The following is a 27,715-nucleotide window of genomic DNA, read 5'->3' as shown; positions in this document are numbered from 1 at the left end:
GGGTGATGGGTAGGCTGGCACCATGCCTTGAGCTGAGGCAGGTCGACAGGGGTGATGGGTAGGCTGGCACCACGCCTGGAGCAGACGCCTGGGAAAAGATGCCAGTTCGGATCCACTGGATGCTGGGGCCCAGGCCAGGAGCAACGCCACAGCCGCTCTAATGGTGGTGCTCAGGCCCGGGGCGGAGCGGCTTACACAGGGCGAAACGGGAAATCGAGGCTGGGTTGGGGCTAGGAAGGAAAGGAGGGGCACCTGGTCCAGGCGGACCCAAGGGAAGGGCAGCCCCCTTCTATCCATCTGCAGAGACACATGGGGAGCGACATTAAAGTTAGTCTGTTGCCACCTCGAGTCCCGGACCAGGGGTTACCTCGGCTCCCCAAATCCTGCAGAATCTCATCCCATCCCCCTGGGGGCCCCGGCCAGGCTGCCCGAGGGGCTGTTCACCGGCGGGAAAATGCAAGCGGGACCGACGCTTCCCGGGCCGGCAAGCGGGTAACTCCGGGGCCCTGCTGCTGCCCTACCCTACCCCGAGTGCGCCGGGGCGGGAGTGGAATCCGGATCCCGCTCTTTCGTTTTCGTTTCCCGGAAGGATAGCGTTACCGCAGCTCCCTGTGCGCCTGCTCGCTTGCGGACCCGAGCGCACACCCCTCCGCCCTACTCCACAGCGATTCCCTCCCACACGCCCTTCCCGGCCTTCCCGGCCAAGTTAAGTGGTTGAGGGAGGAGGGTCCGGGAGCGCCAGCCCAGGGCTCTCTGGAGCTGCAACCAGTGGAGCGCTCACAATGGAAGGCTGGGTGGCTCCCTCACCTCCACCTGTGATGCAGGTAAGAGCTTGGCGGCTGAACCACGCAAGAGCGCGTGGAGCCACCTGCCCTCCCTCCTCCCATTCTTTCCCCATCACCTCAATTTTCATATCCATTTTATCAGACCTTTTCCCTGGCTTTAAAGTGCTCGCTCTGCTACTAACCGAAAGGTCGGTGGTTGGAACCCACCAGCTTCTCCGCGGGAGAAAGATAAAGCAGTCTGCTTCGGTAAAGATTACAGCCTTGGAAACTCTATGGGGCAGTTCTCCTCTACCCTGTAGGGTCGCTATGAGTCGGAATCTACCGCAGTGGGTTTGTTTTGGTTTTTCCCTGGCTGGAATTTCACGTGAACACATTCCCAGATCTCACCATCCATCTCCTCCACTCCCATTCCACCTCCAGACATTGGTGTCCCCTACTCCCTTTCCAAAACCCAAGGCTTCTCTACATATAGCCCCTCCAGACTCTTTGCAGCCTCCTTACCTCCTGCCCCCCGCCCTGCCCCAGCCATATGTGAGGTCCCTGGCAGCTCCTGCACAAGCCAGGTCCTCCCATCCGGCAAACCCAATTAGAACCCCTCTCCATTCCGTAGGGAGCCTCAGTACTGCCCTAGAGACCCCCTTCCCACCTCTAAGGCCTTTCTTCACAACCCTCTCTCCAAGATCCACACCCATTTTATGAGACCCCTCCCTGTCCTTCATGCTGAAACCCAGAACTCTGACCCTCAGCAACCTGGCTGGCATTTCCCAGGTAGTTACGACCCAGAATTCCCCATTCCTCTTGCTTGGAAGAGGATGGAGAAATACGTGAGGAGTTACCTAGGCCAAGGATGGGCTGGTCTAGAGCCTCTTCTCCAGCAGGGGCCAGAGAAATCCCCCCGGCCCACTGCTGAGTGCAGCTCCTTAGGTTTAATTGGTTCAGCAACAGAAGGTTGTGGGGGGGGAGGGGTAGGCAGAAATGAAGTGGGAACTACCCCAAAAAGTGTTCCTCTTTTGTGGCCGCTAAGGCTTCTGGAGTTTGCTGTCTCCAGGTCCAAAATCTTTGGCTGCCGATTTGCCTCCTCAGACACTGAGAGCTGAATGTAAAGCTCTTGAAGATCCCAGAGTGAACAAATGACTCTTGCTGGAACTGGTTTCACTTTCCCACTTCACAATGTGGCAGCCTGTGACCGGCCATGAGCCCCCAGGAGCCTCCTGTGCCTATAAAATCTGTCGTTTTTCTCATCTCCTCATCTTGACGGATGAACCAAATCAGCTCTATGGGCTATGCTGATTGTAAAATTATGAAGATACAGACTTCACTTGGTGGGGGACCATGGGGTTTGGAAATTTGTCTGAGAATCTCTCTTTTTTTAAATTGTTGTAAAAATATACATAACATCAAAAACAAAAAACAAAAAACCTCCAAAACCAAACCTGTTGCTGCTGAGTCGATTCTGACGCATAGTGACCCTATAGCACAGAGTAGAACTGCCCTACAGAGTTTCCAAGGAGCGCCTGGTGGATTCAAACTGTTGACCTTTTGGTTAGCAGCCGTAGCACTTAACCACTACGCCACCAGGGTTTCCATATATAACACAACATTTGTCAATTCAAGATTTTTCAGGTGTATAATTTAGTGATATCAATTACATTAATCATTGTGCAACTGTCACCCATACCACTGCCAAATTTCCCATCACCATCTTTACCTTCACCTTTGTTTGCTTGCTTATTTCTGATTTAAGGTCTTTTTCTCCTGGCCCCTCAGGTTACCTTATATCCTTTCATAAGGACAGGCTCCAATAAGCATTCCCAGGTCCTCAGATTTCAGGCTTATGAGTCAAGTCTTAGCAAGGGATTCCTCTGCTGGGGTAGGCATATGCATGATAAAGCTTGAATTGGAAAGATGAAATTCAACTCAACCTTTATCAAATATCCATTGTGTACCAGTTGTGGATGGTAGCAAGATGAAGACACATGTGCTTCTTACTTTTAAGGCAGACACAATCTATTGGCAAGCGATGAACGCTCTTTTCTTTTAAAAATAATTCTTATACATTTACAGGTGAGCCTTTTGCAAAGCCCTGGTGATGCAGTGGTTAAGCTGCTAACCAAAAGGTCTGTGGTTCAAACCCACCAGCCGCTCCGTAGGAGAAAGATGTGGGAGCCTGCTTCTATAAAGATTTGTAGCCTTGGAAATCCCATAGGGCAGTTCTACTCTGTTGTATAGGGTCGCTACGAGTTGGAATCGATGGCATTGGGGGTTGGATTGAGCCTTTACCATGTGCTCTTCTTTGACTGGTTTTTCCTCTCTCTAGGAGGCAACATTGGCTGGTTCTCCTCTAAGCTCGGCCGAAGACATGCCACCCCCAGCCACCCAGGCCCAAGCCAGATGTGAAGCTCAAGTCCACCTGCTGGGTGAGGGGAGGATGTGTAAACTCCCCGGAAGACTCCGTGAGTAGAGGGAAGAACAGTTGATTTTTTACAGCATTTTAATGTGAGGCATAAACTCTTCTTATCTAAGGAATTACTTTCCCTCCAGTTTGCTATTTCCTTGTTGGGTTTCCTTTAACTTTCCCTTGGCAAGGGAGTCAGAGAAGGTAAACATGCAGAGAAATCATACAGCTGACATGGCCAAGCATGAGGGGCGGGTGGGCTCCTCACTGGTAAGGTGAGAGTTGGAATTGGATGAGCTATTGGGTGCCTTCCACCCTGAAGACCAAGAGTTGGGGACATTAGCCAGAAGAGACCAAACAGCGAACAGTTGTATATGTGTAGAGCCCCCTCTTTTAAATAATTATATTTGATTAAAAATTATATTTAATTTTTATGGTTACAAAAAGCATATACTTATTGTCAAAAAATTGGGAAATGACAGAGAAGCATAAGAAGAAGCTGTAGCACAGCCAAATCCACCCATAAGACATGTATTGGCCATATCCTTTCGTTTCATTTTTCTAAGTAGTGCTCTTGCCTGAGGAAACACATAACAATGGAGCAGGCTGTAGACACAAGCCCAGGTGCCTGGCTGTAGAGCCCGACACTCTTATGACGAGAAGCACGTTTCTAGAGCAGGATGTGTTAGTTCTAATGGTGCGTAACAAATCATTCCAAAATTTAGTGGTTTAAACCAACGGCAGTGATTTATTATCTGGCAGGGTTTCTTTGGGGCAGAAATTTGGGAGTGGGCTGCCCAGGCAGTTCTGGCTGGAAGCCCCTCATGAGGTTGCAGTCCATGTTGGCTGGTCCGGTAGACATCTGAAGGCTTGACAGGGACTGCAGGGTCCACTTCCAACGTAGCTCACTCACATGGCTGGCAAGGTGGTATTGGCTGCTGGCAGGAGGCGCCTGTACCCATCATCTTAGATTCCATGACTCATACTTATTGAAACTTCTGAGAACATTCAGACAACACAGCTCTGATCCTTAGCACTTACCTAACAATCTTAAGAGATAGGGTGCACTAAATGACTCATTTTCCTGTCAACAACATCCCAAATAGGCAAACTGCTGACATCAAATCTGTACAAGAATCCACATGTTCTATAATGTGATGCCAAGTTAGAGAATGCTTAAAACTTGAAAATTAAGAAGTAGCTACAATAACCTAGGTGAAATGAACAAATTCCTAGAAACACATAACTGGGGACATCAGCTCTCTGTTTTTCACATTCGTAGGCATCTCTCTGCCATTCATTCCCAGTCACACACCCCTCTCCCTCCTCCACCTCCAGCTTCCATTCTAATAGTCAGGGCTGGTTTGACAAAACAAGTCTCGCTTAGCTTTGTGAGTCAGAGCTAAGTGGAACACACATGTGATTTTCCTGTAGTGCTCACTTTTCAGTGTTTGCTTCTCCAGCCATGATGTGTACTAGAGCTGCGGAAAGTCCACTCTGAGGATGATTGTAATTCTAGGGTTGCGGCAAGTGACAGGACTGGCCTGAGATGGAGGGGTGGGATCTACAGGGGCTCTGGCAGAGGGTCCCCCGACTCAACAGGAAATTCACAACTGTGCTCTGTGAAAAAATGACAGTGAAAGAGGGTTTGCCCCCACCCCATGGTCTGTGTCCCTCAGGGTCTTCCTGGAGCTGCGGTGAGTCAGGAGCTATGAAAGGACACAGCTGCAAGGTTAGGACAGCAGCTACTGGTGCTGGGAGACCAGTTGCAGGACCCAGGGTGAAGTCACAGGGAGTGAGTCTGGGGGGAGGGGATGCATCCTCAAGGGATGACTTGGGAGAACTTTGAGACAGGAGGTTGTTTAGAGATTGCCACCACCATGGCCTCATTCAGTGACAGAAACTTAGGCTCCATGAGGGCAAGAGAGTCAACTGTGAGTGATGCTAATGGCCAGACTGGGCCTCAAACCAGGACTCTTAATTCTCCATCCTGGGTCTCTCTTCATTTTCCTGGAACTTATCCCTCCTGGGTGGTGCAAATGGTTAACACACTCAGCTGCTAACCGAAAGGCTGGAGGTTCAAGTCCACCCAGAGGCACTTCAGAAGAAAGACCTGGAGATCTAGAGAAAAACAGCCGTTGAAAAGCCTGTGGAGCACAGTTCTACCCTGACACACATGGATAGGGCTGCCGTGAGTCTGAGTTGATTGGACAGCACCTGGAGGTAGCGGTGGATTATTGATTCCTCAGAGAAAAGCTCTGTGAACTTCCGACTGTTAGATATAGAGAGCTGAGGTGGCTTTGGGTTTTGAAATTGACTTTCAGAGCTCCTGGTTGTGAATAAGCCACAGGAGATATACAGTGCCACCTCTCGTGTCCAGATATCACAGGTGGAGGGATGGCACCTTTCTGCAATTCTCTGGAAATATAAAAACAAGGGGAAAGGGCCTTTGGGAAGCTTGAAAAGAATTTACCTGCCCATGCTCAAGTTCACATATTTTAGAGAGTCTCTGGGAATTTATTAATAGATACAATTTTTACAAGTGTGGCTTCTGCCCACTTCTTTAGGCATTTTATGTTTACGGAGCATGCTCCAGGTGCCTGGGAGACAACAGACACAGGTAAGGTCTGTGCCTCATGGAGCTGACAGTCCAGTGGGGATGCACTGACTCCATGAAGAAGTTCTCTGTCCAGTGATAAGGGCAGTGGGGGGCCATGCAGCGGGGGAGGGGGCAGGGGCCTGGGAGCCCCCATGTCCAACACTACTCTGGGTCTGGGAAGGTGCTGACCCTGTTTCTATTTCCTGTGAGCACCCTGGGCCTCAAGCGCCCACTGCCTACATCTTATCCCTCCAACTGTGACCTGGAGAGGCAGCTTCTCCTGCTGCCCCAGCTGGGGGCTTTGCCTAGATCTGTCCTAGAAGCTGGGAACTGGCCAGGCTGGAAAGCCCCAGTTAGCAGGCTACTGGGCAGGGAGAGTAAGGTGATACCAGGCTGGAGTCTTGAGAGACAAAGACGGTTAAAGTGAAAAAAGGAACTGAAAATACAGTTAATTACTGCAGAGAGGGTGAAGCCGTGGGCTGGTCTGCACGTGAAGACCCCGGAGGTTTAATTTGGTTTGATTGGTAAGGGGAGTCACGGCTATTAACCTCATCCTAGGAAGGAGACGGGGGAGGCTTCTCTGGCTGGTAGACTCCTTAGGGATTTGTTAAGCTTTTATGCATGCTGGGCCCTGTGTCAAGCACCAACAATTAAAGAAATGAATACATACATAATACATATATAATGTTAAACATAAACATATAATTACATCAAATGTAAAATGTAATTTCGAAGAACAGGACACATGACCGAAAAAATAATGTGGGCGGAGGGAAGGGCAACAGAGCATCCGTTTCGAGGGTGTGTTTATGGTAGGCTGTGCCGGGGGAAAAAAAAAAAAAAAAAAAACTTGCCGGGGAGGTGAGATCAAATGAGGACCTGAAGTTGGACCCCTGAGAGATTGGTGGGGGAGAGCCCGGCGCCCCCGCCCCCAGCCCGTGTCCTTGCCGGTTCCAGGCATCCAGCCCGCGCTCTGGAGCAGGGAGGACGTGCTGCACTGGCTGCGCTGGGCGGAGCAGGAGTACTCTTTGCCGGGCACCGGTGAGCACGGGTTCCAGATGAATGGCCGCGCCCTCTGCATCCTCACCAAGGAGGACTTCCGGCACCGCGCGCCCTCTTCAGGTCGGGGAAACGCGCTGACCTGCTCTAAAACGTTTTGATGGCAACCCGAATAGGCCAGGGCGTCCCAAGTGGCCCGTGAGGACCCAGGGAGGGAGATCGAGGAGGCTTTGTTGGGGGTGTCATGCTCACCTCCCAGCGTTGCAGGATACCCCTCTCTCTGATCTTTGCCTGGTGGTTCCTAGGCAGAGAGGTCTTCTGCAAGGCAGTCGAGTTGTCAGCTTCTTTTCCAGAGCCCTCTGGGCCTTTTCTACTCATTCACGTTCCTCTCCCCTTCCCGAGGCCCTTGTTTCCCCTCTCATTTCCCACCCTACTGCCTCACATGTCCTCTTCCCTGCCCCACTCCTAAAAAACAAACCTCAATCTAGAGAAAAACTATATTCAGTCACACTGAGGTATAAATGACCGATAAAGGTTGAAGCCTTGCCTCCCCGCCAAGGAACAAACGAAAAAACAAGCCCCTTTCGGTAGAGTGCATTCCGACCCGTAGTAACCTTATAGGGCAGAGAGCTGTCCCATAGGGATTCGAGCTGCAGAGTTTCTGGCTGGCAGCCGATCTCTTTTAACCACTACACACATCGCCAGGGCTCGCAATAGGACTTTTTATTTTAACCAGATACTAGGTCTGAGGCTAACGGCATGAATTTCTAATAAGGTGTTTCAAGCAGCAGAGAGTTGGGTGGGGCAGGGAGAGGCTGGATGGTAGCTGGCAGCAGAGCCTTCCAGGAACCTCGAGAATCACACGTGCTTCACAGTTGGACCGATTTCAGGTGGCGCTCAGTGTTCTTGCTGATTTGATGTCTTTTCTTAAAGAATACTGTGCACTCATGTTTTCCATACCACCCTTCTTTTGACCAAGCAAGCCCATGATATATGTGGCAAAGAGATTTTCTTGAAATTCTTATTTACTTCCTTTCTCCTAACACTCCCACGGCCAGTCCCATATCGCATCCCATGTTGTATCACACACTTCCCCTATAAGCCTCCCTCAGTGGCCGTTGGGATGTAATTCCTAGATTTAAGAGCTCTGGAGGGAGGTGGAGGTAGGCAGAGGGCCGAGAGTTGTCTCTAGACAAGCCTTGCCCTCTAGCCGTGACAGTCCTGCCAGAGGCAAGGCTGGGAGAGGCGAGCTTGGGTCTGGTCCCTTCTCTCTCTATGCTCACTGCTTTTACTTCCTACGAGTGCACCGTCAGCCTCAAGGGCCCGCTGCCTACATCTTAGCCCTTTGGCTGCCCGGGATCTCCAGGATGGCACTCTACCTAGGGATTTCCCCTCTTTACTCCCCCACCAGCAGACCTAAGCACAAAGATGTGAGTCAAGGGAGATTTCTGGGCCCATGGACGGGGCCCCTAATTCCTAACTTGTAGGAAGAGGCTGGTTCTGTCTCCAAAGAACAAGGCATTGGAAAGACACGTCTGAGACTGTTTTGCTCCTTAGAAAGCAGGAGTGGTCCTTTCATAAAGCTTGGAAAGTCCAGTGAGCCTTAGAAGAACAGTCTCCGCCCCCCAGGGACATGTACAATTGTACAGTTTGTGCACTGCACACAGGCCCTCGGCCCGTGGGGGCTGAGATGCAGCCTGACCTTGCCAAGCTACGTGCCCTGGTGGGAGCTGCATCCACAAAGAAGAAGGGATGTCTTTTGTATTTATCCACCAAAAGGGCGACAGTGGCCCTGCCCAGCCTCAGCCTCCTAGGAGCTTTGTCAGGATCCGAACCCTCACCCTGAGAGGCAGGTGACTGCAGGGAGCAGGGGGCTGTGGCTGGTCATCCCCACCCAGCTACGTCAGCAGTCTGCCCTCCCACCCCCTGAACAGGTGACGTCTTGTACGAGCTGCTCCAGTACATCAAGACCCAGCGGCGAGCCCTGGTGTGCGGACCCTTTTTTGGAGCGATCTTCAGGCAGAAGATGCCCACACAGCAGCCTCCTAGCCCCCTGGAAGGTGAGGAGGCTTTTCATGGAGCTCTGAGACTTTCCCCAAATTGGCCTCATTGGGAGAGCAGGGATTCCTCAAAACAGAGTAATGAAAGAGGCGGTGGGTGTGGGGCAAGCTCCCCATCTCCTTCCAGCCCTGCTTCCTCGCCTCTCACCTCCTGGCCTTGGGGATGCTCCTGGCAACCCTTCCTGAGAGGCCCAGCTCTCATCTCCCCACTTCTCTACTTTCCCCTTCAGCAAAGAGATGTCTCTTTCATGTCTCCATTTCCTCTCCTCCCAGTCTCTCCTAAACTCACTCTTCTCAGGCTTTTAGCTCCATTGCTCCACTGAAATGGCTCTTATCAAGGTCTCCAGGGATCTGAATGTAGGAATGTTCACTCTTATTGTCTTATTGTGACCTCTGGTAGTCTTCAACCTCAAGATTAGCCCTCCGCCTCTCCCCATGAAACTCTTCCTTCCCTTGGCTTCCAGGATACCCCATTCTCCTGGTTTTCCTCCTACCCCACCAGCTGCTCCTGCTTTGCATTCTTTGCTGGTTTCTCCTCTTCTCTCTTACTTGTAAATGTTGGGGTACTCCAGGTTCAGGGAACCTCGTCTCTATCTACACTGAGACCCTGGGTGATCTCATGGAGTGCTGATGGTTTCCATATGAGTATCTCCAGGCCACACCCCTCTCAACGCCAGACTTGCGCATCTCGTACTGCATGTCCTGTGGGGACTGCAACCCTGACAATTAAACCAAATGTTTGATGTCCTGCCTTTTCCAGGCCTACCCCAACCGTATTCTTCTTTCAGTCTTCCCCATCTCAGCAAATGGTGGCTCCATTCTTCTGATTGCTCAGCCCAAACTGTTGGCTGTCATCTTTGTTCCTCTCTTTTCCCCCACCCTCATCCCAGTGGTCAGCAAATCTTTTTTTTTTTTTTTTTAAATAATTTTTATTGAGCTTTAAGTGAAAGTTTACAAATCAAGTCAGTCTGTCACATATAAACTTATATACTCCTTACTACATACTCCCATTTACTCTCCCCCTAATGAGTCAGCCCGCTCCCTCCTTCCAGTCTCTCCTTTTCTGACCGTTTTGCCAGTTTCTAACCCTTTCTACCCTCCCATCTCCCCTCCAGACAGGAGATGCCAACACAGTCTCAAGTGTCCACCTGATACAAGTAGCTCACTCTTCATCAGCATCTCTCTCCAACCCATTGTCCAGTCCCTTCCATGTCTGATGAGTTGGCTTCGGGAATAGTTCCTGTCTTGGACCAACAGAAGGTTTGGAGACCATGACCACTGGGATTCTTCTAGTCTCAGTCAGCCAGTGGTCAGCAAATCTTGTTGGCTCTATCTTCATAATCTCTCCAGAATCCAAACACTTCTCACACCTCTCTTGCTGCCCATCATGGTCCACCCCTCATCATCATCACCGCTTGCCTGGAGGAACATATCAACCTCCTTGTGGACTCCCTGCTCTGCCCTTGACTCCTGATGGTCTATTCTCAACACAGCAGCCAGAGGGATTCTTTTAGAACTTAAGTAAGATCATGTCACTTCTCTGCTCAAAATCTCCCTGCCCGGCTCGGAGTCAAAATCACAGTCCTTACAATGACCTCCCGCCCTTGGCCCTTCTCTCTCATGGCTGTTCCCCTTGCTCATGCTGAATTCCAGCCACATTGGAGTCCTTGTTCATTTAGCCAGCAGAGACACTCCTGCCTCAGGGCCTTTGCAGTTGCTACTCCCTCTGTCTGGCATTCTCATCTCGTCCATACACCCACGTAGTTGACTGTTCTACCTCCTTCAGGGCTCTGTTCAAATGTTACTATGTCATCAAAGCCTTCCCTCATCAACCGCTCTGAAATTACAACCTCTGCTCCTGTCCCGGCATTCCTTACCTGTCTTATGGTACTTTATTCCCCCCACCCCTTGCCCATATATTATATACTGTTCCCATTTCCTTTTTTATTTAAGTCACCTATCTCTCTGCACTAGACTAGAAGGGCAGAAGATTTTTGGGGTTCAGTGATGTATCCCCCATTAGAACAAAACCTGACTCATAGGAAGTTCTCAATAAATATTTTTTGGGTGAAGGGAGAGGACACACTGGACTAGAACACAGGGCACTTGGGTTCTAGACCTGACTTTGTGAGCAGTTTTCCCTGGAGCCGGGGTTAACACCAGGCTGTCTGGCCCTCACTCATTGCCCTCCACTGCTTCCCTGAACTTCTTACCCCACTGGATGAGGGAAGAGCATTAGGAGTGCTGCCCAGGGGGCTCCGAGGCGTATTGTTGAGGGCCCTGGGGTCGGGGAGGCTCTGGGCCTGCAGAACCAACCATGCTCATCTGCTTGCAGGGGGGACCAGGGCCTCTCAGGCGGCCTCCCGGAGGGGCCTCCTACAGCAGCCACCAGACCTGGGGGTTGCCAGCTCCTTGAGCCACTTGGATGTCCCCAGCCTGGCCAGGTGGCCCCTTGGCAGGGAGGAGTCCTTCACCTTATCTCGCTGTGCAGAGCTTGGCTGCAGGCCTGACGGGGTCTGCTCCTGCCCTGCCATGCCACCAGCTCCCATTGACGGCAGGATAGCTGGTGAGTAGGGGCTGCATTCCCCTGGCCAGGAGGGAGGTGTGCTGAGGCCGAGTCCTGCAGGGGTCACGGGTGACAAGCAAGAGGGTTGTTTTAACCTTGGACATTATTCTAAGGAGGTGGGTTGACAGCCCTGTGTGCTGGCTATAATCTGGTTATAGTGGCGTGGTGGTGCTGCCCAGGAGAGCCAATCCCACCGTTTCCAGGGCAGGGGCAGTTCAGCAAAACTGAGCCGATGCCAGTCTTTGCCACACACTCAAATTGACACAAAGTAGGTTTTCTCCCCTCTTTTCTTTTAAACTTTGTTTATTTTTAAATAATTGAGTGCTTACTGTGTGTCAGGCATGGTTCTAAGGCATTTACCTGAATTAACTTTATTCCTACAGCAGCGCTTTGAGATTGGTACAATAATTAGCCCCATCTCACAGATAAGGAAACTGTGAGGCTCAGAGGGGTTAAGTGACTTGCCCAAGATAACACAGCAAGTGGCAGAGCTGGGATGTAAACCCAGGCAGCCTGGCTCCACTCCACAGTCATGGTTAAAGGACTAACAGACAGACAACCAAACTAACAGATAAGCTGCCTGCCTTTCTGAAGGATGCTTTCTAGCCATGATGGGGATACCACATTTATTTTAAGGCACCGTAGAGGGCCAGAAGCCTGGCTTCCAGGTTGGAAATGACTGGAAATCACTGAAAATACAATTTGATCTTTTTAATAATAATACTTAACATTCTTTGGGAAACCCTCGTGGCATAGTGGTTAAGTGCTACAGCTGCTAACCAAAGGGTTGGCAGTTCAAATCTGCCAGGTGCTCCTTGGAAACTCTATGGGGCAGTTCTACTCTGTCCTATAGGGTCGCTATGAGTTGGAATTGACTTGATGGCACTGGATTTGGGTTTTTGGGTTTTAACGTTCTTTGAGAGTTTACTTTGTACCAGGCAATATGCTAATTTTTTTTTTTTTTTGTCTATTATGTCATTGATACTTACTTACACCACCCATATGAGGAAGTGGTGGCTTGGAAGAGGTAGGGTGACTTGCCCTAAATCACTCAGCCAAGAAGTCCAGGTACTAGAATTCAAGCTTATACAGTTGCTCCGGACTCCCTTTGCCCACTTGCCCTCCACAATGGCATGTTTAATTTTCCAGAACCTCACCAACAGGGGTTTAGATGGTGGTGGTTGTTTGCTGCCATCTAGGTGGCCCACAACTCATGGTGACTTCATGCGCAACAGGATCTGATCGTTGTGATCCATAAGATTTTCATCAGTTGATTTTTGGAAGTAGATCACCAGGCCTTTCTTCTTGCTCTGTCTTAGTCTGGAAGCTCTGCTGACACCATTTAGCATTGCAGCAACATGCAAGCCTCCACTGACAGACGGGTGGTGGCAGTGCATGAGGTACATTGGCCGGGAATCAAACCCAGGTCTCCTGCATGGAGGACAAGAATTCAACCACTGAACTACCACTGTCCTTCAGGGGCGTAGATAGGATGATCATTGCAATCCTGATTTCATACAGGTCTAGGTGGCTGAGTGGCTGGGTGAGGGCAGAGAGGGACGTAGAGGCAGGGTTCCGGCTGCCCAGTCTGCGCTCATACTGCCCTTGGATGAAAGTGCCCCAGCCTTAGCATCAGGCAGAACTGGGTTAGACTCCCTGTCCTGCCTGCCACTTAGGAGTTCAGCAAATGGTTAGGTGCTGGACTGCTAACCAAAAGGTTGAGATTCAAACCCACCCAGAGGTGCCTTGGAAATGAGGCCTCGTGATCTGCTTCTGAAAAGTCACAGCCTTGAAAACCCTATGGAGCAGTTCTACTCTGCACACATGGGGTTACCATAAACCAGAACCAACTGGACAGCAACTGATGGCAACGACAACAAAATGGGGATAAAGGTACCCACCTCCTAGAGTTATGAGGATTGGATGAGACAATGAGTAATGAACTTCCATAAACAGCTGTTTCTGTTAATACCATTGTCTTCACCACCCTGCCGGTGTTCCCAGGGCCCCAGACTCGAGGTTGTCCAGTCCTCACCGCACCAGTAACACATCCTGTCCTCATCCCCTGTGCTACATTGCAGACTGCCGGCTGCTGTGGGATTACGTGTACCAGCTCCTATCTGACACCAGGTACGAACCCTACATCAAGTGGGAAGACAAAGATGCCAAGATATTTCGTGTTGTGGATCCAAATGGACTTGCCAGACTCTGGGGAAATCACAAGGTGAACCTCAGTTCCAGCAGGCGGGACAGTCTCAACATTTCTAGAAGGGGCCGGGGCAGAGGGTCAGAGTAGACCCCTTGGCACTAGAGGACAGTCCTCAGCTGACTGGGCTTCACCACCAGCCCCAAAAGTGCCAGGGTCATTTTACTTTGGAAGATACTGAAAAACTTGCAGTTACCTTTTGTGGATGGGGAACGTAGGTGGAACTCTGGGATGTTGCCTTCTAACTGCTTAATCCCACTTTACTTAGCATTTGAGCCTTGCGAAGCACATTTACAAGCTGTGGGGCTGTTAGGCCAGATGAAGAAGCTGATTCCTTGGGGGAAACTGGGGCAGAAACGTGGGAATCAGGACTGGAACGGCCTGGGAATGACCGAGCCAGCATTCACAGCGTGAGGAATGCCCATACTAAATGAGTGTCTGTGAGTTTAGGTTGACTACCCTAAATTTTAATAATTAAATATTTATTTTAGTGAGAATTATGATTTAAAAATTTACCTACCATATTAATTTCATGTTTTACAGTGGTGTTATAAAGAAAATATCTTTTTTTTATACAGTGAAACTTGTGAGAGCCAGAACTCCACAGGTCTGCCTTGTTTTTCCGGATCTCGAAAGTTTTCTGCCTTTGACAGGGTGCAGTTTTGCCACTTTTCTATAGCTGTCTCTTAGTGGAAAATATTTGAGTTTTTCTTCTCTGACAGGTTTCCGCCTTACACAGGTTCTGGCTCTCACAGGTTTCACTGTAAATAAGTTTATTTATATTAAAAAAAAAAATGAGTCTTTTAAAGAAAAATATTAAGAACAATAATGATAATCAGCAATATATAGCATTTCTAAAAATGTATAACATTTGATTGCCAGGCACTGCTCTGACGGCTCTGCCTATATTAACTCATTTAATCTTCTCAACAACGTAGCGAGGTAGGTATTATGAGTGTGGAAACTGAGGCGCAGAGACGTTTGGCAACTTGTCCAAAAGTTGCAGCCAGTAAGTGGCATGGCAGGGATTTGAACCCAGGCAACCCGGCTTTGTGCTCCATTTATTATGTTGCCTTTTTAGTAGTGCTGGTGGCTAGAAGGATGCAGATGACTGCAGTTTGGGAAGCATTAATCTGGTCCAATCTCTTTTTAGTACAGGGAGGGAAACCAAGGCCCAGAAAACAGGAAATCCATATAATGAGCACTTATTACATAATAGGCACTGTAGCTAAGTACTTCCATGGATTAACTAATGTAATCCTCACAACAAAGCCGTGAGGCAATATTCTTATCCTCATTTGCTGGCAAATAGACTCAGAGAGGTAAGGAAACCTATCCAGGGTCACACAATTTCCAAGTGGTAGAGCTGGGCCTTAAAGTCCAAGTGAGAGCACCATCACATTATTTCTTCCCCGGCCTTCTCCTGTCTTTCTTCTTCCAAACTCAAGAGATGGTGACATGGGGCTGCTTTGCCTTCCAGAACCGGATGAACATGACCTATGAGAAAATGTCACGTGCCCTGCGTCACTACTACAAGCTGAACATCATTAAGAAGGAACCTGGGCAGAAACTTCTCTTCAGGTGAGTGGCCTGGGGGCCAAGGTGGAAAGGGGAAGCGAGTCTGTGGCCATGTGGGTTGGGAGCCCCCTGCAGCTGGGGCAGGGGGCTAATTTGCAGCTGTGGCCTGAATTCCAGATTTCTGAAGACACCAGGGAAGATGGCCCAGGACAAGGGTAGCTGTCTGGAGCAGCCGGAGAGCCAGGAGCAGGACAGGATGGATTTCAAGGATGAGATGCTGCAAGTCTCTTCATGAGGGGCGGGTGGACTCCTCCAGGTGCCTGGCACTAACATGGCAGAAACTGAGTCTCCCATGAAGGCAGCCACGTGGCAGCCTCTTCTCTCTCGCCAGGGCAGCAGGAATCCCCAGCTGTATTTTGTACTCATGGTATCATAGTTGTAGTCTTGGGGACTCAAAGCTGCCTGGGGACCCAGGAGGACTGAGAGCTGGAGAGGTCCTCACCTCCACGACGGGGTGGCGTCGTCCTTTGGGTAGGGCAGTCCTGGGGCTAAACAGGGTACCCGTCCAGCTTGGGAGAGGGAACCAGATGCTGAAAGAACATCCAGCCAATCCCTTGAGTTTTCTCTGAAGGAAGTGAGGTCCCTCACCAAGCCTCAACTTTCCTCTTCTGTGAAAGGGTCATGCTCGTAAACACCCACGCTGAGGAGGCTGATTCATGCAAGTACATAGTACATAATAATGGTAGTTGGCATTTCTTAAGGGCTTACTATGTGCCAGGCATTGTGCTAAGGGCCCTACATACATTTTATTTCCTTTAATTTACACACCTACCCTCTGAGGTTTAAAGATGGGGAAACTGAGGCATAGGCACTTTGAATGTGCAGAGCTGGGATGCCTCTCCAGAACTGAGTTTTCTTTTATAGCCTCTGAGTGTATCTGGGGACTTCCCAAACAGAGGCCATGGTCCTACCTCTCTGTCCCTGCGGTCTATCGTTTGACCTGGCCTAGCCACCTTGCCCTCAGTTTTCAGTCCTTTTATGACTGTGTGACTATGACCCTATGAAGATCAGGACCCCATCCTCCTCCCCCTTGGCTTCCTTGCACCTCTTGTCTCTACGCAGATGTTTCAGGAAGCCCCGCATGACTGGATTCTTGGTTAAATGTCTCTGTTTTCACGGTTTGTGACTGTGTAACAAGTGGTTCTCAGGACCAGCAGCATCAGCATCACCTGGGAAGTCATTCCAAATGCAACATTTTGGCCCCAGCCCAGACCTGATAAAACAGAAACTCTGGGACGGGGCAATCTGAGGTTCAAGGAGCCGTCCAGGGGATTCTGATGCTTGCTCAAGTTTGAGAGCCATGGGTATAGACACCACCTCACATGTACTTAAGACCACAGCCCCTCCTCACCCCCCTCACATCTGTGTGTCCATTCAGTGGGGGAGGGACACTGACAGGGAGAGCAAAGGAAGATAATCAGGGCAGGTTAACTAGCAATCTTTGATGTGGTGAAAACAGGTGAAATTGTGCACTACAGATCAGTAAGTAAGCACAAGTAAACCCATGTATACCTTGCTTATTGGGTAATCCATCCCTGGAATAAGGATGGAGCATGATAAGGGGGGCATTATCAGAAAATGGCTCAGGAAAACCTCAGGGCAAGATGAGGGGAACAGAGAAGCAGCCGACATAGCCTCCAGTGGCTCAGCAGGGCCTCCAGTCCCACTTCCTGCCCTGGTGGGTGATATATAACTTTCACTGTGCTGGGCACTGTGCTACAGATTTTCCTCGTCCTTTCTCCAGACAACCATGTTAGGTAAGTGTTGCCACTCCCATTCCACAGGTGAGAATACAGAGGCTTGAAGAAGATTCCGGAACTTGCCCACAGTCACACAATCGTAAATAACAGGCTGGGATTCCAGCTTAGGCCTGTCTCACTGTAGACCCTAAGGCACAGAAATTCCCCAATATCACAGGCTTTTCTAAGGCATCTTGCTGTTGGAACTAGAGAACTCACCGCTCTCAGGGCTAAGGACACTGGAAACCCTGCGGCATCCCCAAGCAGCCTGAAGGCAGGCTCCTGCATATAGTTGTGGGGTCTGTGCACTGCACAGGGGGTGAGAGGAATGGAAAATCCAGCCAGGTCAGGTTCTCCAAGCTGGAAGCTCTGGTCCACCCAGAGTGAGTGCCTTTTCTAATTTGTGAAGGCACCAATTTCGATAACAGTGGCCTCTCCTTGGTGAATGAATCCCCACAGCGTTGACCACGCCACCTTTCCCTTTGTATGCAGGAAGTAGCCCCAGCTGAATTGAGAGATATCTGTGCTTCCCCCACCCAAATGGCTCAGCCTCTAAGGGTTTACCCTGGGTGGGGGTGGGGAAAGAAAAATGAAGAAAAAGATAACTGAGTAGATAGAAAAAACGAATGAGGAAAAAGGAGAATGTTTAGGACAAGAAGGGAAAGGAGGTGTAGAGGGGGAGGAGAAGCCAGATGACAAGGAGTTCTTAAAGTGTTGAGGGGAAAGGTGTATGCGTATCTCAGGCTGGGTTACCTACAGAAGCAAAACCAGTGAAGCATGTATAACATCTGGAAACTGGTGGCGTACTGATCAAGAGTTATGGCACTAACCAAAAGGTTGGCAGTTCAAATCCACCAAGTGCTCCTTGGAAACCCTATGGGGCAGTTCTACTCCGTTCTATGGGGTCGCTGTGAGTCAAAATCGACATGACAGCAACAGGTTTTACATCTATATCTCTATGGAGCTCTCGTGGCGAAGTGGTTAAGAGCTACGGCTGCTAACCAAAAGGTCAGCAGTTTGAATCCACCATCTGCTCCTTGGAAACCCTACGGGGCAGTTCTACTCTTGTCTGTAGGGTTGCCATGAGGAGGAATCAACTTGACAGCAATGGGTTTTTCTATCAATCTATTTCTCTATCTCTACCTACCAACATTTATTTTCAAGGAAATGGCTCACACAGTTGTGAAGGCTGGTAAGACCTAAATCCATGAGTCAGACATCAGGTTTGAGGCTTCTCCTGACTCATGTGGTTGCAGGGACTAATGAACCCAAAATCAGCAGGTCACGACCCCCAGTCTGCTGGCTCACATTCCAAGAACCAGAGGTCAGAGGATGATGAGTTGGATGTTGGCTCAAGAAAGAGTGAGTTTTCCCAGAACATCCATGTATATACGATGCAAGCCACACCCCCAAGGAAACGCCCCTTTCAACTGATTGGCTGCTCATATCAGATCACAAAATGGAGGATGATTACATAGTATCTGCCAAACCACTGAGAATCATGGCCTAGCCAAGTTGACACATAACCTTAACCATCACAGTCCACGCCTTGTCAACTGGCATCTCCTTAAAATGTACATAATCTCAAAAGAAGACAATTATAAAGTCATACTTGCAACTAACATGATATAATCAGCATGCATACAACCAAAAATGCACTAACCCTGTTTACATCTTATATTTTATAAGTAATGGAATAAGGGTGGAAAGAAAGATGTTTGCAATACATACATATATATGTACATACATATACACACACATACATGTGTAACAAAACAAGGAAGAAATACTAAAAATTACAGTCCTCATTTCTGCAACTGGTCACGTGGTCCTTGCTGGTATTTAGAACTACCTTCTTCTACCACCCATTCTGTATTCCCTTTGCCCTCAGCAAACACCTCATCTGGTTGTGGTTCTTTGCCTGGTGGGGTGACCCAAACCTTCATTTCTGAAGGGTCTGGGCCATTAGTAGTCATGTTGGAATTGGGTTGCTGTAGTTTTCCACTGACTAATCGCAGGACGTGGTGGCACTGAGAAACATCCTAAGGGATCTCCTGCATTCTAGACAAAATCTTCTTTACCTCAGTTATGTAATGTCAATTCAATTTCCTTTGGTAATCAGGAACAGTCCCACTAGCCAATACAGTAACTCCTTTCTTTGCCTATTGTGATCCAGAGGCATGTTTCTCAAAAGCAGAATAATTATCTGCAGAGGATGGCAGAGCTGTGCTCCAAAATCCTTAGGATCTGCACTAAGATTCACCAGTGGAGGCCTGCCAAAGAGTCCAAACGTCATCTCTATCTGCCACTGAGACTTCAAGAATGAGCCGGGTCATATGGCTCAAGTGGCAGAGCGGCTTGCATGGCAGCCTAACCTGCTGCAGAGCCTTCTCTTGTTTTGGACCTGTTTTTAGTTGTAGGAGGACCCAGCAAGATGTAACAACTTATCCTTTGCTTTAGAAGGAATATTTCAACATGCCCCACATCACTGGACCCCTAGAAATTTCTCTGAGGTAGAAGGTGCCTGAATTTTTGTCAGATTAATTTCCTACCCTCTAACATGTAAATGTATTACCAATAAGTCTAGGGTCACTAACACTTCTTCCTTACTAGGTCCAATCAGCATAATGTCATCAATGTAATGGTCCAATGTGATGTCTTGTGGAAAGGTAAGGCGAGCAAGTTCTCTTTGGACTAAATTATGACATACCAAACCAAAAACCAAACCTCGTGCCATCTAGTTGATTCTCACTCATAGCGACCCTATAGGACAGAGTAGAACTGCCCCATAGAGTTTCCAAGGAGCGCCTGGGAGATTTGAACTGCTGACCCTTTGGTTAGCAGCCGTAGCACTTAACCACTACACCACCAGGGTTTCCAAATTATGACATAGGGATGAAAAATTGATATACCTTCAAGGTAGGACAGTGCAGGTGTATTGCTGGCCTTGCCAGCTGAAGGCAAACTGCTTCGGGTGTTCCTTCAAAACTGGAATCAAGAAAAAGGTATTGGCCTGTTTAATATCTGTATACCAGGTACCAGGAGATGTATTAATTAGCTCAAACAATAAAACCACATCTTGAATGGCAGCTACAATTTGAGTCACCACCTGGTTAAGTTTATAATAATTCACTGTCATTCTGCAAGATCCATCTGTTTTTTGCACAGGCCAAATAGATGTGTTGAATGGGAATGTGATGGGAATCACTACCCCTGCATCCTCCGAGTCCTGATGGTGGCAGTAATCTCTGCAATCCCTCCATGAATGAGACATTGTTTTTGGTTTACTATTTGCCCAGGTAGGAGCAGTTTTAATGGATCCCACTTGGCTTTTCCTACCATAATAACCCTTATTCCACATGCCAAGTACCCAATGTGGGGGTTCTGCTAGTGGCTGAATATGTCTATTCCAATTACACATTCTGGAAGTGGGGAAATCACTACAGAATGGATTTAGGGACCCAGTGGACCCACTGTGAGATGGGCCTGAGCTAAGACTTCACTAATACCCTGACCTCCATACATCCCTACTCTGACTGTTGGGCCACAGTGACATTTTGTGTCTCCTTGATTAAATGTCAGTTCAGAGCCAGTGTCCAGAAATCCCCCAAAAGTCTGATTATTTCCTTTTCCCCAGTAAACAGTCACTTTCATAAAAGGCTGTAGATCCCTTTGGGGAAAGGTGGGAGAAAAATTAACAGCATAAATTTTTGGTAATGTGGTGGAATCCTTCCTTCAAGGGGTTGTGGGTCTGTAAACTGGCTCAAGTCTGGGAATTGATTGAGGGGTCATGACTCTCTGTTCTGCTGATTCAAATTAGACTGTCATTCACTTGGCCTAGAATTTTTTCACTTGTATGATTGTGTAAATATTTAGTACACTTCCCATCTATTTTACTCCTAGGGACACCATAACTAAGTAGCCTATGCCCTAAGTCCATACAAGTCAGACTATTCTGACTACTGCTTTAACTCTGCTGTCCATTACAGTCATCACAACCACATTGTCTTTGTCAATTAAGTGCCACCACTTGGCCACTACCACCATGGGATCCAATCAGCCCCATTGTATTTCCATGTCTTAATTCAGTTAGAGTAGTTGTCACTGTCAAATCTGACTTACATAAAATAGCATTCACAGTAGTCTTCAAGGATGCTGGTTCTCCCTTCTCAAATTTGTTCCTCACCATTGTGGTAAAAGCTGTGTCCTTTGGGCACTCAATGGGTGGGTCTGTTGGTCCAATTTGATAAATCCAGTCTAACATGCAATTTCCCTAAGCCTTTGGATACCTTCTTCTATGGTATACCAAGGTAGGTCTGGCATTTCAACTTGATTTAGTGAAGGCCACTGATTAATCCATGCTTCAGTAAACCAATCAAATAAATGATTAGATCCTTTTCTAACCTCTAGCCATTTCCACACATATTCCTCAGGTTTCTGTTTGTATATATTAGAAAAATCAAGCATTTCTTTTGGAGTATAGCATACCTCGTCCTGGGTCACACTTTGTACTTCACCTCTTGGGGTTTGCTGGAACTTAAGTCTAGTTATAGGTCTAGAAGCAAAAATGGGTGGTGGGGGTGGGTCCTGGGCACATTCAGCAATATCTTGTAAAGGATTTGCCTTAGGTGATGCCCCAGGCAAAGCCTCAGGTGATATCTCAAAGACTCTTTAGGCACAGCGGGGTTAATCTCATCAGATGTGGGTGGAAGGCATAATGGTTTTACTGGGGAGGGTAGCTTAGCAGACAAAGATGGAGTCATCTCTTCAGATGTAAGTAAGAGGCCTGGGTCTGTTGGCAGGAGTGATTGAATGGAATTTAGGAGCTCAGTGTCCCCCGCTTTCTGATTATCTTTCCATATGTCCCCATTCCAAGTTTCAGGATCTCATTTCTTCCCAATCAATGCCTTTTTTTAACTGCAGACACCATTCGAGGCTGGGAATTCAATTGGCGTTGTAACGCAGCCAATTTTACAAAAAGACTCTGGGTTTGATTTTCAGCAATATCAGCTCTGTTACTACAAGAAATAAGGCTTTCTTTCAGGGCACAGATGGCAACGTTAAAATCTTTTATGCAGCACTTCAGCTGTAACTCTGAAGCCCTGAGCTCATTTTTTTCTCTCACCACTTTGTCTAGTGAAAGCAGGACCAACCAAGAAGCCTCCCTATATTTCTCATTCTGACAGAATTGTAGAAAAAGTATCAAATATGCAATCATCCAGAGCCTTGTCTGTCATAAGTATTTGATCTATTGGTGGTGATATATTGCATATTTCTGGATTAGCCATGGGTTAGCAGTGCCTTCTTTATTACTGGAGGCAGAGTCATCAGCCCCTTTAAGACTAGCCAGACTTGAGAACCAATTCAGAAAACTCGTTCTTAGGATTTTGTTCCTCTAGAACCACTCTCAGTACCAAATGTCTTATGCTGGGTTCTCTAGAGGAGCAAAATCAGTGAAGTATATATATATTTATTTCAAGGAAATGGCTCACACAATTGTGGAGGCTGGCAAGTCCTAAATCCATGGGTCAGAGATTGGGCTGAAGGCCTCTCCTGATTCATGTAGTTGCAAGGACTGACGAACCCAAAATCAGCAGTTCAGACAGCAGAGAGAGTGAGCTTTGCTGGACATCCATATATATTGGATGCAAACCACACTCCCAAGGAAAATCCCTTTTCAACTGATTGGCTGCTCACATCAGATCACAAAATGGAAGATGATTATAAAATATCTGCCAAGCCACTGAGAATCATGGCCTAGCCAAGTTGACACAAAACCGTAGCCTTCACAAAATGAAAAAAAGATTAAAGGGATAACCCTGGACACCCTTAATTTGGTACTGAAGTCACTCTTGAGGTTCACCGGTCAGCCAAAGATTGGACAGGTCTAGGTGTATAGGGTCAACAATAACACAGGCGAGGTGTGTGCTTCGTAGTTCAATCGTGTATGCAAGACTAATGGGCACACCAGGCCAAAATCAAAGATGAGAAGGCAGGAAGGGACAGGAAACCTAGACGAATGGAAATAGGGACCTGGGGTGGAGAAGGGGAGAGTGTTTACATGTCATGGGGTTGGGCAGCCGATGTCACAAAACAATTTGCTTATTACCTGCTTAATGAGAAACTAATTTGCTTTGTAAACTTTCATCTAAATTATAACAAAAAGTGAATAAAATGAACATATTCTAAAAAACAAAGAAGATTAAAGGGATAAAAAGAAAGGAGGATGGGGTGAGCATCACAGAAGGATGAGTATATGAGCCCACCCTGGCCCCCTGTAATTTACGCTCAGAAAGCCCTGGAGTGCCTATCCTGGCTCATCTAACATGGGGCTGAGAACTTTTAGGGCCTTGGGACTCAGCAAGGCATTAAATTGATAATTGAGCACCTACTGTGTCCAGCCCTGGGCTTGGCACTTGAAAGAGAGGGAAGTGACACTGCCACAGACCTCAAGTTATGGACATTTCTTTAGAGACACAGATCTTGTGAACAGAAAAGGAGACCTGACAGTTCAGGACAAGGCTCACTTGGGACCAGGAATGGCCCTGGCAGAAGGGGCAGCCATGGAAGCTCCCTGGAGAAGATGGGATCCCAGCTGGGAAGGAGTTCTGATAACTAGGAAGGAGAGTGGGGAGGGAAGGGAGGATAAGGACAAGAGTATTTTGGTCAGTTAGTCCCAGGTTCAAATCTTGTCTCTTCCACTGATTTGCTGTATGACTTGGGCAAGTTGTCTCTTTGGACCCTCAGGTTTCTCATCTGTAAAATGGGGATGCTACTAGCTGACCTGACCTCACAGACTTGCTAGAAAGTTTCAATAAGATAATATTTGTTAAGTGCTTATTATATGCCTGTTATGTAAGGGGCACTTAATAAGTGCTAGCTGAAAAAACTCTACAAATCGAAAGGTACTCTGAAGAATGAAAGTGCCTCTATCCTATTCGTTCAGCTTCTCTGCTCTGCTCCCTGACCCGGAAGTACAGGCTGGGGCCTCTCGAGAGGACATCAGAGCCTTTGCCCTTTCAAATGTCCCAGGTATGGTCAGGGAAGAAGTATTCTCGCTTAATCGAAAGCAGAACTTCTTGGATTCACATTGTCTTTCTTGGAAGGAGGAAGCCACCTCGGCTGCTTCAGGAAATCCCCCTGCTCTGAGTCTGGGCCGCCATGAGTCACAGTACAGAAGTTGATAAGATTATAGGACTTTGGGACTCAAAGATATGGCCGCTCAGGAGCAGGGAAGCCCCTGGCTTGATGTCATCTAGGGCCCTTAATCTGCCTTTTTTGTAACATTGAGACAATCCCACACTGGTAGGGACCAGGCAGGTGGCCTTGGGGGAAAAAAAGGGCTCAGTAGGAAAATTCTTGGCTTCTTTCATCTCCCTCTGAGATGGTTCCATCCCATTGACTTTGCTCCAGGATGAGCCCTTGTGCCCCATACCTGGATTGGGAAGGACATTGAAATGAACTTGTGAATTCCCCTATTTTATTGGTAAGGAAACAGACGAGAGAGGGGAAGTGATTTACCCAAGGTCCCATAGCCCAGCCCAGTCGCCTGGCTCCTAACGTTCCCTCATTTCTTCTTGGTATCTTGCTTGTGGGGCTAAGATGAAGAGGTTTAAACAAGAGGATGGATTCAGAGGCCACTTCTTCCAGTTACAATATTGGCACCTGCCTGCTGGTTTGTTGCGATTGTCAGTAGTTGTGTATCCCAGGGATTATGCCTTAGCTCAGGGTGATGAATCTTCCCCGAAGCTGAGATCATCACTGCCAGGAGTGGGGCTTGGGCACAGTCCGCCAGCCCAGATCCCTGAGCTCTGCACCCTGCCTGGCAGTGAACTCCACCGATCTTCCCAGGCATATTAGGACCCGGTCAGGGGATGGACATCTGGGTGCCAGGAGCAAAAAGGAGATTGATTCTGTCCTTCCTTCATTTCACGAGCATTAGTTGAGCACCTGCTACACACCTGGGGCCAGTGAGGCTCCGGGTTCACATTCTTTTCTTACACAGAAATTAGGTTCCTAAAAAGTGGTGGGTTGCTGAAATCTATGTAGGTCAACATGAATTTTCTTATAAAGAATTTTAAAAAAGCAGGAGGTATATTCTCATGGGTTGAAAAGTACCAGCTATGTTGTTTTAAAAACAAACAAAAAGATTTTTTTGCTTTTGCCAGATTACATTAGTATTAATAGTAAATAGTTTATGAAAAAAAATGAGTATACTAAGATGTTCATAAGTGAAACAAATGACGGTCACTGTCCCCACCGGGTGCTCCACTTACAGGGTTAACCCATGACCATGATTAGCTATTCTCCATTGTCTCCATTGTATTGATTCTTGCTGACAAAATCTTTGTCCCTTTCAGGGAGATTCCAGATCTAGCGCTTTTAAAACCCTGGTGGCCCTGCCATGTCTTGGGTTTTTATTGCAGGAAGCCTGGGTTGATACTGGTGACCCATCCCCTTTGTCACTGAGGGTCCTAGTGGTGACAGCATTTCTTCTCCTTCTGGCTCCTCCCCCTGATGTTGCAACACATTTTCAACTCACATGTTCTCCCAGAAGTTTTATAGTGACATGCAGAAAACACACACATTTACAGAGCAAGGCCTTGAACCTCTGAACAGTCCGGCACCTGGTGGTAAGTGGGCAGGTGGCACTGGCTCTGAAGAAGCCTGGTTGAGTGTTGGGCATCAGGTCAGCTGCTGGCTCAGTCATTCACTGGGACCACTGAACTAAGCCGCCACTAGGACAGACCCAAAATTTGGGTGGGGAGTTTAAAGTGGGTTGGTCTGAATTTAAAATATGCATATTTTGTTGGGAGTTTCTTAAATGGCCTTTTCAATCTCTTCTCTTATTATGGGTCTGTTCAGATTTTCAACATCATTTTGTTAGTTTGGGTAGGTAGTATGTTTCTAGAAATTTGTCCATTTCCTCTAGGTTTTCAAATTCATTGGAGTATAGTTTTTCGTAATAATCTGTTATAATTCTTTTTATTTCAGTTGGGTCTGTTGTAATGTCCTCCATTTCATTCCTTGTTTGAGTTATTTGCATCCTCTCCTGTTTTTCTTTTGTCAATTTGGCCAGTGGTTTGTCGATTTTGTTGATCCTTTCAAAGAACCAACTTTCGGTTTTGTTGATTTTTTCTATTATTTTTCTGGTCTCTATTTCATTTATTTCTGCTCTGATCTTTATTATTTCCTTTCTTCTAGTGGCTGTGGGCTTCTTTTGCTGTTCTTTCTATTCGTTCAAGTTGTATAGCTAATGTTTTGATTTTGTCCCTTCTTTTTTGTGCATCTATTGCTATAAATTGACCTTTGAGCACTGCATTTGCTGTGTCTGAAAGGTTTTAGTATGATGTGTTTTCACTCTTGTTTGATTCTAGGAATTTTTTGATTCCATTTTTGATTTCTTCTATTACCCAGGGGTTTTTAAGCAGGGTGTTATTCAGTTTCCATGTAATTCATTTTTTTTTCCCTTGCTCTTCCTATTGTTAATTTCTACATTGATGGCGTTGTGATCAGAGAAGATACTTTGTATTATCTCAATGTTTTGGATTTTGTTGAGGGTTGCTTTGTGGCCTAATATGTGGTCTATTCTGGAGAATGTTCCATGTGCGTTGGAAAAGAACGTGAACTTTGCAGCTGTTGGGTGTAAAACGTGCATATTTTAAAAGTCTTTTCATCATGACTTTAGTTTTTTAAATTTAAAAATCTCATAAGTTAATTGCTCATATATTAGGAGGTGGGCATACAAATGGGAACAGAGTCCTCTTGAGACATTCAAATATCAGAAGGGGAAACACGTCACTGATAAGCAGACCAGTGCAGTATCCAGGGAGAGGTGGTAAGATGTGTCCACTGGGGCCATTGGAGACAATGTGGCATCAGTGAATTCTGTTTGGGAGGTGCCAGGGACAGTGTCCCTAAGGAGGGGGATCATACAGGCTTCTGCTATCTTTTCCCCTTCCCTGTATGAAGGCGTGAGTTTTGGGAGGCAGAGTGGGGCTCCTTGAGTCAAGAAGGGTCAGGGAGAATGCAGGGGAACCAGGAGCTGGCTGGCTGCAGAGGCCCATCTCTGAGGGAAGGTAGAGAGGTCCCTGAGGTTCACACACAGGTCAGCCCAGTTCAGGAAATAGACCAGGATCAGGACTGAGACCCTCACAAGGGCAAGGAGGGAGCATTTAGGGAGAGCTGTCTCTGTGCCTGATCTATCAGGAAGGGTAGGAAGAAAATCCCAACAGCACCAACTTCACATAACCCACTTCATGGGCAACGGATGCTGTGTGAAACAAAAGTTACTCGAAGCCAGTTCACAGGGAACCTTCAATTGTTCACCCAACGGACATTAACTGAGCAGCGCATGTACCAAGTACTGTACTGGGGGCTTCCCTGAGTCACTTCACAGATGCCTGGCTGGCCTGTGATGCCCGGGTCTAGAACTGGGGTGAACCACTTATTAAAACTACTCTCTTTTCTCAGAGACATGAAGTGAGACTGGAAGGAGAAATGGTCAGAGCAGCAGCTGGCCTAGAAAGACAGCTCCAGGACAGGGAGGACAGTCCCTCAGGGGCGGCTCAAGCCCTGTGGACCACCACCCAGAGCACGAAGCCTGAGTGGGGGCCGGAGCTCAGATTAGTCTTTTAGCAGGGCTGAACAGAATCCAACATTTACCTCAGATAGGGCCGCGCGATGTCAAATGTCTTCGCTTTTGCCCAAATTTAATGAACTCTGTGTGGTAATGCTGATGGCTGAAGCTCATTAGAGTTTCTAACTGGCAATTGCAAAGGCCTTTGG

General features: G+C 47.8%; 1 protein-coding gene across 3 annotated transcripts; it reads left to right on the top strand.

Annotated features, from left to right (window-relative positions):
* The first annotated feature begins 129 nt into the window (after positions 1 to 129).
* ETV7 (ETS variant transcription factor 7) lies at positions 130 to 26,095 on the top strand. 3 transcript variants are annotated; one of them, XM_049890766.1, is made up of 8 exons: positions 130 to 824; positions 3,103 to 3,238; positions 6,737 to 6,901; positions 8,713 to 8,838; positions 11,174 to 11,404; positions 13,486 to 13,628; positions 15,091 to 15,191; positions 15,306 to 26,095. In XM_049890766.1, exons 1-8 carry the CDS (start codon positions 783 to 785, stop codon positions 15,421 to 15,423), a joined length of 1,062 nt encoding a protein of 353 aa, XP_049746723.1. In that variant the 5' UTR covers positions 130 to 782; the 3' UTR covers positions 15,424 to 26,095. The 3 variants fall into 3 exon arrangements, with proteins under 3 accessions (XP_049746723.1, XP_049746734.1, XP_049746730.1); XM_049890773.1 differs by lacking the exon at positions 130 to 824 and adding an exon at positions 5,748 to 5,800 and having other exon boundaries at positions 3,152 to 3,238; XM_049890777.1 differs by lacking the exon at positions 6,737 to 6,901.
* Positions 26,096 to 27,715: the final 1,620 nt, after the last annotated feature.

This window comes from Elephas maximus, chromosome 1 (assembly GCF_024166365.1).
Source record: "Elephas maximus indicus isolate mEleMax1 chromosome 1, mEleMax1 primary haplotype, whole genome shotgun sequence".
Lineage (NCBI taxonomy): Eukaryota > Metazoa > Chordata > Mammalia > Proboscidea > Elephantidae > Elephas > Elephas maximus.
This window is presented reverse-complemented; position numbering and strand designations above follow the sequence as displayed.

What these genes read in the sequence shown, in the direction of transcription:
- ETV7 (XM_049890766.1), top strand. Translation starts at nt 783, where the DNA reads ATGGAAGGCTGGGTGGCTCCCTCACCTCCACCTGTGATGCAG. An exon ending in TAAACTCCCCGGAAGACTCC is followed by an intron (nt 3,239 to 6,736) that starts GTGAGTAGAGGG and finishes TGCCGGTTCCAG; the next exon opens with GCATCCAGCCCGCGCTCTGG. An exon ending in CATTGACGGCAGGATAGCTG is followed by an intron (nt 11,405 to 13,485) that starts GTGAGTAGGGGC and finishes GCTACATTGCAG; the next exon opens with ACTGCCGGCTGCTGTGGGAT.